This window comes from Temnothorax americanus, unplaced genomic scaffold (assembly GCF_048541705.1).
Source record: "Temnothorax americanus isolate GAGA-0224 unplaced genomic scaffold, ASM4854170v1 Scaffold116, whole genome shotgun sequence".
Taxonomy (NCBI): domain Eukaryota; kingdom Metazoa; phylum Arthropoda; class Insecta; order Hymenoptera; family Formicidae; genus Temnothorax; species Temnothorax americanus.
In genome coordinates this window covers 337501-349836 of record NW_027509249.1, presented here as the reverse complement: position 1 = coordinate 349836, position 12336 = coordinate 337501, and the positions used below count along the sequence as shown (strand labels likewise).

At 33.0% G+C, this 12336-nt stretch overlaps 2 protein-coding genes across 6 annotated transcripts in view; both read right to left on the bottom strand.

The window, feature by feature from the left end:
- Positions 1–790: 790 nt before the first annotated feature.
- LOC143908805 (uncharacterized) lies at positions 791–8969 on the bottom strand. The gene is made up of 9 exons (XM_077426615.1): positions 7768–8969; positions 7418–7674; positions 6889–7053; positions 2899–3097; positions 2214–2816; positions 1880–2142; positions 1736–1793; positions 968–1182; positions 791–874 (listed from the first exon to the last, which is right to left on the bottom strand). The coding sequence occupies exons 3-9, from the start codon at positions 6898–6900 to the stop codon at positions 791–793; spliced, it is 1434 nt and encodes a 477-aa protein (XP_077282741.1). The 5' UTR covers positions 6901–7053; positions 7418–7674; positions 7768–8969.
- A 1181-nt stretch (positions 8970–10150) lies between these two features.
- The window catches only part of LOC143908781 (uncharacterized), a 3341-nt gene continuing 1155 nt past the window's right edge, over positions 10151–12336 (bottom strand). The window contains exons 2-7 of one of the 5 annotated variants that reach the window (XM_077426579.1): positions 12213–12297; positions 11904–12048; positions 11484–11692; positions 11120–11371; positions 10659–10958; positions 10151–10251 (exon numbers count right to left, since the gene is read on the bottom strand). In XM_077426579.1, the coding sequence (XP_077282705.1) occupies positions 10693–10958; positions 11120–11371; positions 11484–11692; positions 11904–11971 (795 nt within the window). In that variant the 5' untranslated portion in view covers positions 11972–12048; positions 12213–12297 and the 3' untranslated portion in view covers positions 10151–10251; positions 10659–10692. Of the gene's footprint in view, positions 10252–10658; positions 10983–11119; positions 11372–11483; positions 11693–11844; positions 12049–12212; positions 12298–12336 lie in introns of all 5 variants that reach the window. The other 4 variants (XM_077426577.1, XM_077426578.1, XM_077426580.1 and 1 more) reach the window with 4 other exon arrangements.

The following is a 12336-nucleotide window of genomic DNA, read 5'->3' as shown; positions in this document are numbered from 1 at the left end:
TCCCCCCATCTTCCATTCTTAACAAAAATTTAAATTTTTTTTTTCCCCTTTTTTTTACCCCCACCGTCCCCCTTAAAATTTTTTCCCCCCCCTTTTTTTCTTTTCCCCCGAAAGGTCCCCCCTACATGTGTTTGTCCCTGGTTTTTGCGGAAAAACCCCCTTTTCCCCGGGTTTTTCTTTTAAATTTTTAAATTTCTTATTTGCCCCAAAACAATACGAAAAAAAAAAAAAAAATTTTTTTTGACCACCCCAAACCCTCGGTATTAAAAAGCAAAAAAACAAAAGAAAGAAGCACCCCCAAAAAAAAAGAAAAAATTTTAAAAAAAGTATTTTAGCCTTGGTCGATTGCAAAATTAATCGTTTTAAATTAAAATCCCCTTATGAAATTTTAAATTAATGACAATGGGGTCAAAGCAGCATCTGTTTTTGACAGCATGGGGGTCACTTGTTGTATGTTTCTTTAAAAAATTTTCCCCAATTTTTTTCGCGCGCAATCTAAAAAAAAAGGGGAAAAAAAAATCTTTTATTTTTAAAATTTTTAAAAACCCCTTTTCACGAAATTTTAAAATTTTTTTTATCTTTTCCCCAAATTTCGAAAAACTGCGTTTTAAAAAAAATCATTTATATGTCCCCAAATACAGGGAAAAAATTGAAAAAAAAAAGGGGAAAAATTTTTCAGTTAAAATTTTTTAAAAAATTTTTTAAAAAATTAAATTTTAAAAAACGCAAGTTTGAAAAAAAAAATTGATTAAAATATCAAAAAAAAAAATTGTTAATTGTTTGACGACGTTCACCAATACTCGTGCCTTAGTATACTAGTAGCCATTTCTCCTTCGTGTACCCCTCTCCCAGCTACAACACTAAAATGGGATACCTGTACAGAAAAAAAAGTTATTAGCAAAAAATTATATTGATGTGTTGAAATAAGTTGCTAAGTTTTCATAAATGCAGGACATTAAATATTTACCGCAAAATCATAGTTGTCGCCGTTTTGGAGAAACAACTCCCATTCATAAAAAGAATTCATGTCACGTAATGGAAGAGTAGGCCATCCTTCTGGTTTTTTGACATTTTCGGCAGTTCTAACAAGGTCCATAATAAGATTCAGTTTATGGTCTACATTTTGAAGATTTCGCGACAGTTCTTCTTGCTTAGAGAGAACTGCCTTCAGCACAAGCACACCTGTAAATAAAAAATTGAAGCCGACATATATCCAGATAGCAAAACCTGTAAAGACAAATCACATTTTCAAAAGATGTATTATAACGTAAAAGATATATAATAGGATAGTTTTAGTATATTACCCAGTAAAAACAACTTAGTCAAAATGATGTCAGTCATCAAATCGATGAGGAGTAATGATGTCAAAATGAGTAATTAAAATAATGGCAAAATAAATTAAAATATGTTTACACATAAATAATACCGAATTTTATTTGTATTCCAGAAGATCGATTGTGTACTTCAAAACTTAGTGAAAATTACAAAAGTGAGCGAATTCACCAGGTGACTAATAAAATGTTAACCAATGAAATTTTAAATATTCTAGTATAAATTCGCTCACTTTTGTAATTTTCACTGTTTTGAAGTACATAATCGACCCCCAGGTAGGACAGAGAAAGTGATGACAATTTTGACGTCATATTGACATCATTTTATAGTCAAAAGCCTAGTGGCTGTTTTTACTGAGTAGAGTAGTGAAAAAAATAAGTGTTACAATTACATATACATTTACCTGCCGAAGATGAAGATATATCTTGATCCAAGTTTGATTCCTTTGCCGTTGAGAGCGCTAAACAAAATCAAAATGCATTAAACAAGACAGTGAGATACAACACAGAGAAACAATATCGTACAAACGTATTAAAACTAGCTATTCAGTCAATATTTTTTGCACATTCAATGCTGGAGATGTTGTGACGGGTGGTTTGTTAGATGCGACAGAGCTTGAACGACTAAATGTGGCAGACTGATTGGAGGCAAGAGAACTTGAACGACTAAATGTAGCAGACTGGTTGGATGAGACAGAGCTTGAACGGCTAAATGTAGAAGATTTTGGATCGAGTGCAAGGGCAGAGACTGGACGTTGCCTAGGCTGACAAGTTGTAACGGACGTCACATCATCTGTATTATCTACCTCATCTGCAATAATAAACAAATAACATGATACACCAGCATATCTCAAAAATATTTCTAATTCCAATAGCGCTTACCTATGGGTGGAGGAATTACTAAAGAAAGATCAGGCAGGTTTCTCTTTGATTGTACATTCATATCATACTGGTCACTAGGTCTTTCATTTTCTTTATCTATTACTCCCGGATTCTCTCGCACATGAGCCTCCGTCTCTTTTTCATGCCGTGCTTTCTTTATTCGTTCCTGAATTCTTTTGCGAGCTTTTTCAAGTTCCATATTGATATCTTCTGCACCGCATTTTTTAGGTACTTCTACATTATCATCAACCATTTCTTCCTCTGTGTCTGACCTTTCATCAATTCTCCTCAATTTTTTTGTAACTCTTTGATTTTTCAATCTTTGTAGAGCATTCCGTACAGAGCTACTATTTCTGATTTGAAGATTCTTTTTATAATTAGACTTTGGTGGCCTGGGTAGAGCCTTTCCCTTGGAAATTCGTGTGTGATTTTTCTCCTTCTCTTTCTCCTCCTCTTCATCATCATCATTATCATCGTCATCGCTATCATTAAAAAGTAGATTTTTCTTTTTTTTTCTCTTGCCTCTTCCGGTTTCTTTTTCTGTATCAAGCCCATCTGTATCCTCGGCCATTGGCAGCATTTCTCTAGCTTTCTTATATGAATCTTGAAATAAAACAAGCAACAAATGTTTCAACAGTAAACTTACTAAGAATATCAGATTTTTTAGTTTAGGATATAAACTCACCATAAGTTTTTCGCACTGTACATGAAAGAATTTTCCATGTAACACTGTCTGGATCAACATATGCTTTTACAGCTTTGCTTTCCTCTTTTGGATTTTGTGGACATAGAACAAAATCATCAGAGATCCACTTGGTTGGGACAACAGATGTAATTGTTTGTCCATTATTATCTTGTGTTTCTATAATGCTATACTGCTTTATCTAAAATAAAATATAATGTTATAATTTTCCTGCGTAGAAAACAAGAAAAAAAAAACAATGTTTGCACATATACCGCCAGAACATCTGTTAAGGAAGGTGGTTGCTAGCTCAAATCAATTTGATAAGAATTAGTTCAAATTTATGGAGGATATTCGTCTATGGGAATCTATCGTCCATGCCAAAGTTAAAGACAATTGACTACATAGTTTTCGAGTAATTAATTATTGAAGTTATACTCTTGTCTCTCTCTTATACACGGGCGACACAGCAAAAATGTTATCTAATCTGTAATGTAACTCTCGAAAGCATATTAAAAATAATAAGAATTTAATGAAAATAGGACGTGCAAATAATTCTTCACATATTTAGAAAAAACTTTCTCGAAGACTGAAATGATTTGTCTTTATAGTTATCAAGAAATTGTAAAAATAAAACAGGACCACATTTATTATTTCCACATTCAACGTGAATATAATAACGTATTTGACTTTCAATTGTACAAACAACTCTTTTTAAACCTTAAGAAACAGCAATTGACAGCATTCTACATATTTATTTGCTAAAATTTGTTTATTTTACGCGACGAAAATGTAACATATATATGCTTTCCCCCTGCCGCGCCGCCTGCCTTGCAGCGAAATGTCAACCAACCTCCTTAAAAGTCATAATAAAAATTATGAAAATTATGAAACGTGTAATTAATTCATAGATTAGATATCAAGTTAATAGAAATTACACGGTGCGTATATATCATAAAACATTGATCAAAGTGTAACCTGCTTGAGCCATTTTTATTTGTATAATTATATATGTAAACCATTTACTATATAATAAAAGTCCACTGTACACGATCTATAATTTGCGACAGAATTCGTGACAAAATTCTATTTATAATTTTATACGTTATATAATACAGAATACATATAAATAATTAAAATTTATAAATTGTTCTACAAAAACGCGTGAAATATGCGCAGTGTATAAATACCCGTGAATAGTAAATGACATATCTACTATCAAATTTGATCAATAAATCTAAAGAAGAAAAGGAAGAAAAATATATATGACAATGTCTTGGTCCAGGAAGCAAGTTACTTAGTTATTTTTTTATTAACTGAATATACGAAATATTCTTGCTTATACGTAGTAATTTTTTCTTGTTTATAATTAGATTTAATAATATATTTAATATATATATATATATATATAATTATATATATAAATAAAATTATGTCTAAATTCTGTCATAAATTATAGATCGTGTACAGATTTTAAAATAATCCACATACCTCAACGGATAAAAAATTATTTTTAGTTGAGAAATTACAAAAGATGGAGCAGAGGAAAAACTGCATATTCCAGTTCCCCACAAGAAAGACAAATGCATTTATAAAGAACGTCAGAGAAATCATAAACAATAAAATTCTCATTCAGATTATATGCAACACAAATCCCTAAATCACTGGATGGCATTGGGTACTCATACAGATCTTTAGTACCTTCAAAAATTTTAACGATAATTTTCAAGCCGTTAACATCTCCAGTATTTACAATGTTTTGAACTAGCCCAAACATTCCATCCTTAAGGAAAACACAATTATTTGGTTGACTTATAGTCAGAGTATAAGATTCGTGTTCATATCTTTTATACTGCGATATGACTGGAAGTATATTGGCTATTGGGCCATTTACATGCTTATTTATAAGACCTCTTGCTTGATTTTTAAGATAATTTGTATTAACTAATTCTCTTTCACATAGCCTACGACAAATTTGCTGGAGAGGCTTGGAAGATGTTTTAATAAGCCTTTTCAATCCACCTAACTTGTTTTCAAATGGATAAGCACTAAAGTTCATAAGGTTTCCAAACCTCATCACATCAGAAATCAAATGCAATAACATATGAACGTTGTATACAACAAAACCTTTTCCAAAAACTGTGGCACTGTACTTTACAAACATGTCAATGAAATTACTTGCATCAGCCATATGAATGTCAATTAGGGTATCATTGTACAAAATATACATTGAAGTATGAAAAAGCAAAAATAGTTTGTAGACTTCATCTCTTAACACAAACTTAAGTACCACAGGCCCTAGATATAACATCATCAGTCTAAATTCTGTTCCTTTCCACTCAGAAAAGCGTCTCAAACTAGGTTTTCTTGAAAACTCAATTGGGATGTAATCTGCAAGATCATTAAGTAAACCTGACAAAGTCTGAATTTCTTGTCCGCTCATGCGAGCTGTAACTGGACCTCTAGCTATTACAAATTGCAATATCCTCTTCATAACTCCTATTTCTAGCAAATGAAAACTATCCATAGGAAATTGTGAAATAAATTTTGTTTGCAGTTCAATAAGGGGAGAATTTCCTGTGTGATGTTCTGGGTCTCTTCGACTATCAAATGACTCATCAGTTCTTTCTATCCCAATTTTGGTAGAATAATAAACGAAGCCATCATAACCTCCTTCCTGATCGCATCTTTCACATCCATCATGTGAGGTAGAACCTTTTATACACTTCAAATAGGCACGAGCAGGTGCATCACCCAAGTAATACCTAATATCGACATCAAAATATCTGTTTTCAAATACGACACCTTCACGTCTAAGATCTTTAATTTCTTGGATAAAGTTACTTAAATAATCTTGAATTGGTTTAGGTTTTCCCAATCCGTAAAATATTCCAATAACAAATGGCGTAGAATCTACAAAATCTTTGCATCTGGCCAGAATAGGCCAACACTCTTCGGAAACATTTCTATAAACTTTTACGCCATCAACAAAAACATCTAGCATAATTGTGTTACAATTTTTGATGCCATGCTTCAATTTTGACATGATACCACATCTTAGGCCGACATGGGAATATTCCCCATTAGAAAGCACACTCAGTATAGTTTTCCTTGGAGTTTTCTTCAGAGTTCTCGAATCTTTAGGCAGTTCTGGATGAAAAGGTCTTAAAATGTTAAGCAATGCATTAACAGCCACACTGGTAATACTGTATCTATTACTCCACAGTTGCAGAGATCTTGTTAATAAATCATCGTCATCATCTTGTTCATGATGTTCAATATCATCACATAAAAATTCATCGTTATGATGGATGTCATTGAAAACAAATCTTCTGAGAATATTTTCAACTAAATTTTCCTCAATATCAACATGCTGAATAGGAACATGTGGCAAATCGGGCCGCAAATCCTCAAACAGGAAATCAGGATTGACGTGAACAGGGGACAAGGGAGCGGGCAGATCGGCAGGTACATCCCCATCATCAGGAAGTTCAGTTCCAAGTTGAATATGTGCTCGAGAATTTTCAATATGGATTTCATTATTGATAGCTTCCTCTTGTGAAGCATTAAGAATTTCTTGGAGTTGATCTCGAGCAGCAGATGCTGCCTGATGCTTTATGTAGCTCGTTTTAAGAATCTTTTTTGGAGGCATGATTACTTAATAAACAAAAAATTATTCTTTAAGTATGTAATTACAAAAAAAAGTCACTTAAGATTTGAAATTAAATTAAAAAAAGTACTACAAGGAAATAATATAAACTAATGTCATATAACAATGTCTACTGTATATGGAGAATAAATAAAAATCTTTTTCTATATATATAAAACATACAAAAATATGAAATAAATCTATATTATTATTAAAAAAGAATAAATATCTAAATATTAAAAAAGATTTTTATTTATTTCAACTTATACCAGTCTTTGGTAGTCAATAAATCAAGAGAATCATGAGAAGATACACGGTAGTATCTCGTAACAAGTAATACTTACGGAAGAATTCATGAGTAACCACGTCCGAACACGTCAACAATTTCGCTGTTTGGATTGTTATTATTAGCTAGTTAGTATATTAGCTAATCTATAACGTAGCACCATGCAGGTTCCTGTTCCCACTTATGTTGTCAGGGACGACACAACTAGGTAGCAAAATTAAATCTTGGAATAAAAAAAAAAACAGAATTAGAACACAAAAACAAATAAATGCATATAATAAATATATTTGTAGAAATACATGAACTCTGTATCGTAACCTCTGGGTGCGTTCCGAATTTGTACATCAAAACGCAGAGCACTAGTTATTCTTCTTAAACGTTCGATGAACATCAAAGACAAATAATATATATACGCTATGCGTCTGATGCGCAATTCGGAACGGACTCTCTGTAAAAAATGCTTGCATATATTACAAGCTGGGGTAATGATACGGCTCATGTACTTTTACAAACGTACATATATATATAAGAGAGAGAGAAACTATAATATATATAAATAAATATATAAGAAAAAATGTAATACTTACAGGAGTATCCACGTCCGAAGACGACGACGACTTTGATGACTAGTCCAGACAATATTTGGTTCAAACTCCCTTGATCAGGGGCTGTACGACCATTACTCAAAATATATGCGTTTATTCCTCTTCTTTTTACTCGTATATATTAACCCACTACCACACGGATGATATAATTAGGTCGTCAATTTTTACAAAATTCTATACCGGACGAAACACAAATAATACACTATGCGTCTGATGCGCAATTCGGAACTGATGACTCTCTGTAAAAAATGCTTGCATATATTACAAGCAGGGGTAATTATACGACTCATGTATTTTTACACGCGTACAAATATATATGAGAAACTACTTACAGAGTATCCACGTCCGAAGACGACGACGACCTTGATGACTAGTTCAGACAATATTGGTTCAAGCTCTTTTGATCAGGGGTTATACGACCATTACTCAAAATATATGCTTTTATTCCTCTTCTTTTTACTCGTATATTAACCCACTACCACACGGATGATATATTACATCGTCAATTTTTACAAAATTCTATACCGAACGAAACACGTCTTGACGAGTTTGCACACAGATCGAGACTACGCCGCCGGCCGCGGGCTTTGATCGAATAATAACCTCGACGAGACTGATGAACACGCACGCACGTACAGACATGTTTACGATTCGCGACTTTGAAAAAGACAATCGGACGCAGGCGTTGTGGGCGTGAGTCCGACCCCCCTCCCCCGCCTCTCTCCGTACTCGCGAGTAATGCCGCGTGCACACATATGCATCCCGCACTTGCCACGCTCGAGATACATTACGACGCGGTAGCCAATTACCTATTCTTTCGCTTATACGAAAAAGCGATAAATTAACTGGCTACCGCGTCACGTTGCGCCAATCGTTGTCATTATGCAAAAGCCGAATCGCGCCCGTATATGACGATCTGATATATTTAATAAATGTCGTGTTTTAACCCTCCACAAAGACACGAGGGCGAGTCATGTTTTTCTCATGCGAGTCAAAAATTATTTCTAAAAGATTTGAAAGTTATTTATAGATGTTTTATACGCGATTTGCACATTTCCACAGCAATTTTAGAAGATGCATTCTCAACAGCGCTTTCAAAGTGCTTTGCACGCGCTCTTGTGCTACGTGCGCTTTCAAAGCGCTTTTTACACGCATGATTAACGAAAATGTTTTTAAATATTTTGCAAAGTAAATTACATGTTTTCAAGCAACTTTTGATAGTCTTAGAAATAATTTTTGGCACACTGTGAATCAAAATCCATCAAAATAGCCACCTGCCAAAAAAGTGCGTACTGACAGCGGTTTTGGGAGGTGCATTCTCAACAGCGCTTTTAAAGCGCTTTTTACGCGCATAATTGACGAAAGTGTTTTTGAGTATTTTTCAAAGTGAATTACATGTTTTCAAGCAACGTTTTAGTCTTAGAAATCATTTTTGGCACACTATGAATCAAAATCCATCAAAATAGCCATCTGTCAAAAAAGTGCGTAACTGACAGCGGTTTTGGGAGGTGCATTCTCAATAGCGCTTTCAAAGCGCTTTTTGCACGTGCTGCTGTGCTACATGAGTTATACTGAGGATATCGCAACAGTAAGTTCCGTATATCCTGGGGATTTACGAGATCCCGACTGCGATATACTATGGGAAATGCTGGGCAAGTTCCTATGTCCCGCATGATTTGATCAATAGTAAATCCTGAGGATATCTCGCAGTATGCGCAGAGGATGGGAACGGTCAAGGCTCACAATCAGTAGCTCATGTATACACGCATACATTTACGCATCATTGCGTGCGCGTGCTCATATGTGTTGGATTAGGGTTAGGTACGTGTACATACACGCGGAAAAGAGGAATGCCTTCTCACTCAAAGTTGCACAGAAAATTGGAGTATACTCGGTACGCGTGTTCCGGCCTTCTTTTACAATGCATAATATTGAGCATTACAAAAAGAGATGGAACACACACTAAATATGCTTCTATATGCGTGCAACTTTGTATGAGGCATTTCTGTCTCCATGTATATCTTTCAATAAAATTTCACGAGAATGTGTAATTTTATTCAAAAATACGTGTACCTAATCTAACCCAATAAAATTTTAAGTATCCATGAAATTTTATTTAAAGGTTAGATTAAAGGACTCTAAATATGCAATTAACAAATAAATTTATTTTATATATAAGAACGTTATATAAAAACATTTATTTCTTTAAATGTATTTCATTAGCCTTTATTGCTATATATTATCTTTGGTCCGGCTATTGCAGTAATGCACTGATCCCACTGATACAAATCTGGTATTTTTCCTTTCAGGATCAATTTTCTTCATCTTGATTTTCTTCTCGGTTCTCTTCTCTGTTCTTTTCTTGGTTATCTTCTTGGTTATTGTTTATCTTTTGTCTGTTGAAACGCTCAGGAGCATGGGCTAACCATATTTTAATTGGCGCTGCACATCTGAATGTGATTTTCGATTCACACCTAAAAAATAAGATATTTGTATTACTTCTGTAAAATTTCTTGACAATTTCAAAGTAATATGGTTATAGTATTGTAACAAATGTTATACATATTTATAATATTACAAAAATATTGTATAAGTCATAAGTTACAGATTTAACAATAATAAAACAATGAAGATTGCTTTTAAATATTGAACTTACTCATAATAACTTTGCATATATGCAAAGTTGAAAAAATTTCTTTCTTTTTGGTTCCAAGCCAACTATATTTTGTAGCTAGTTCATTCGAAAATATGCGTCTCATTAATCGAATGCAAAAAGTTCTCATATTACCACTCCTTGCGCGACACAATTGTTTAATCTAAAATAAATTCCAATTTGCATTAATATGTTGTAATTATATAAATAAGAAATATAACTGTAATACCACAATATTATTTTCTAACAGCTATTGTTAGTGTACATCCACGGTAATCGATTCTGTCCCTCAGACAATTTTCCAAACTGAGAAGTCACCATTATCTTTCTACATGCTTGTAGTTCATGATTAAAGTAACGACTAGAGCTTATTGCTCGTTACGTTAATCATGAACTGTAAGTATGTAAAAAAATAGCGACTTTTCAGTTTGGAAAATTGTCTGAGGGACAGAATCGATTACCGTGGGTGTACGATCTTCTAAAATAAAGAGACCGTTATCGATTTAGATTTTTCAGTAAAAAAATATTTATAAATATATATTTGTTACAGTAATATGAACGTTGACCTACCAGTTCATTTCGATAACCTTCATCATTTTGTAGCTTATCTTCTAAAGTATCCAATTCGGTTTGATTTTTCAATGGAAAATCTTTTGTCGTATCCATGTTTTCCTGTTTTTTTGTCAATAATATCAATTGACAATTTATCTGCGATAAGCTTTACGCTTTTTTTAATCTTCTTTTTCGTTGTATACGATGCAATATTTTGAACACTTTTTTCTTTATTGGCGTTATAATTGTTACGAGAATTTTTTTTTGTTATGTCATACGATGCAACATTTTGATCGTTGTTCTCTTTATTGGCGTTATCTTCAACACCAATGTAGTTAATGTCTATAATACAAATATAAAATTATGTTATTGAAATATTTCTTTTCACTGTATTATTACAATTCACTAGCTGTGTTTCTATTAATACTTTTAATAGAAACACAGCAGTGAATTATAATGATATTTATTAATCCTCTTACCTTTTCGTGGCCTGCCCACTTTATTTTTCGACATACATTGTGTTATCTCGTGACAACGTTTTTTAGGAAAAGTTGGGAGCTCCGAAACAAAACTGTCATCAGATTCTTCTTCTTCGTCGTTACTCGAATCAATAGGTTTTGCGGCTCTAACTTTTCTTGATTTTTTCAAGAATTCTTCTTTTTCGGTGCCAGAGTTCAAATCAGATGTATCTTCGGCCTCTTTTAACTTCTTCATTGCTCTTACGTAAGAAACTGCAACAAAATAATATAATTAAAATAAAATTGTATTGTTAAACTATATTGTTAAGGAATAGCAACATATACAAAAATAATACATTCACTAAAGACATATAACGTCGCTTACCAAATGTCCCAAATATCTTTTTTATAGAATGGCTCGCCCACGTTGATTCCGGATCTATCATCTGCTTGATTGCTTTATCATAACTCTTGTTATTTGTGAAATTAGGCCAAAGGGCACTTTGTAGATCTTGACTTAACCTGCAATTTGTAGGGATAACTTGTAGACCATCCATAAACTCTACGACCGCATAACACGTCTTTTCGGTCATTCTGTGTCAATAAACATACAATTTATGTTTCCATATGAATTAATGGAAAAACTGCATATTTTTTATCTTCATAAGGTAATTTTACATATTTGTTTATAATGTTATGTAATGGCCACGATTTTAAATTGGACTGTGAGCACACGATATAAGTACCAAAAGTAGCGACGAAGGACAAGGAATATTATACAGATCTTTATCTAAGAATTCGTGACCTATGATCATTGGAATATTTCGTTCTGTACAAAAAGCAATATTTTGTACTGATACAATGGCACCACATGTTAAGCCACAACAATTATCCGACCCAGCTTTTAATGTTATTCCCTTGTACTTAGATTGGTCTCTTTCGATTCATTTCTGTTAAAATATAATATGTATTTATACAATGAGTCAATATCAACACATAAATATCATAAATGCAGAAAATCATATTTTAAATACAAATATTTTACAGTTATTTAAAAAACGAAAATTTTAACTGTGAAATATTTGTATAATATTTGCAATGTCGGGATACTTACTTGGAGACTATTTGAAGAGTCACAAGGCCGGGATTAAACACCAAAGAATGTCTTTGGACGAATGACAGATGTCACGGAATCTGTGCTGCAACAAAATAAGAAATTAATTAATGCGTACTAATAA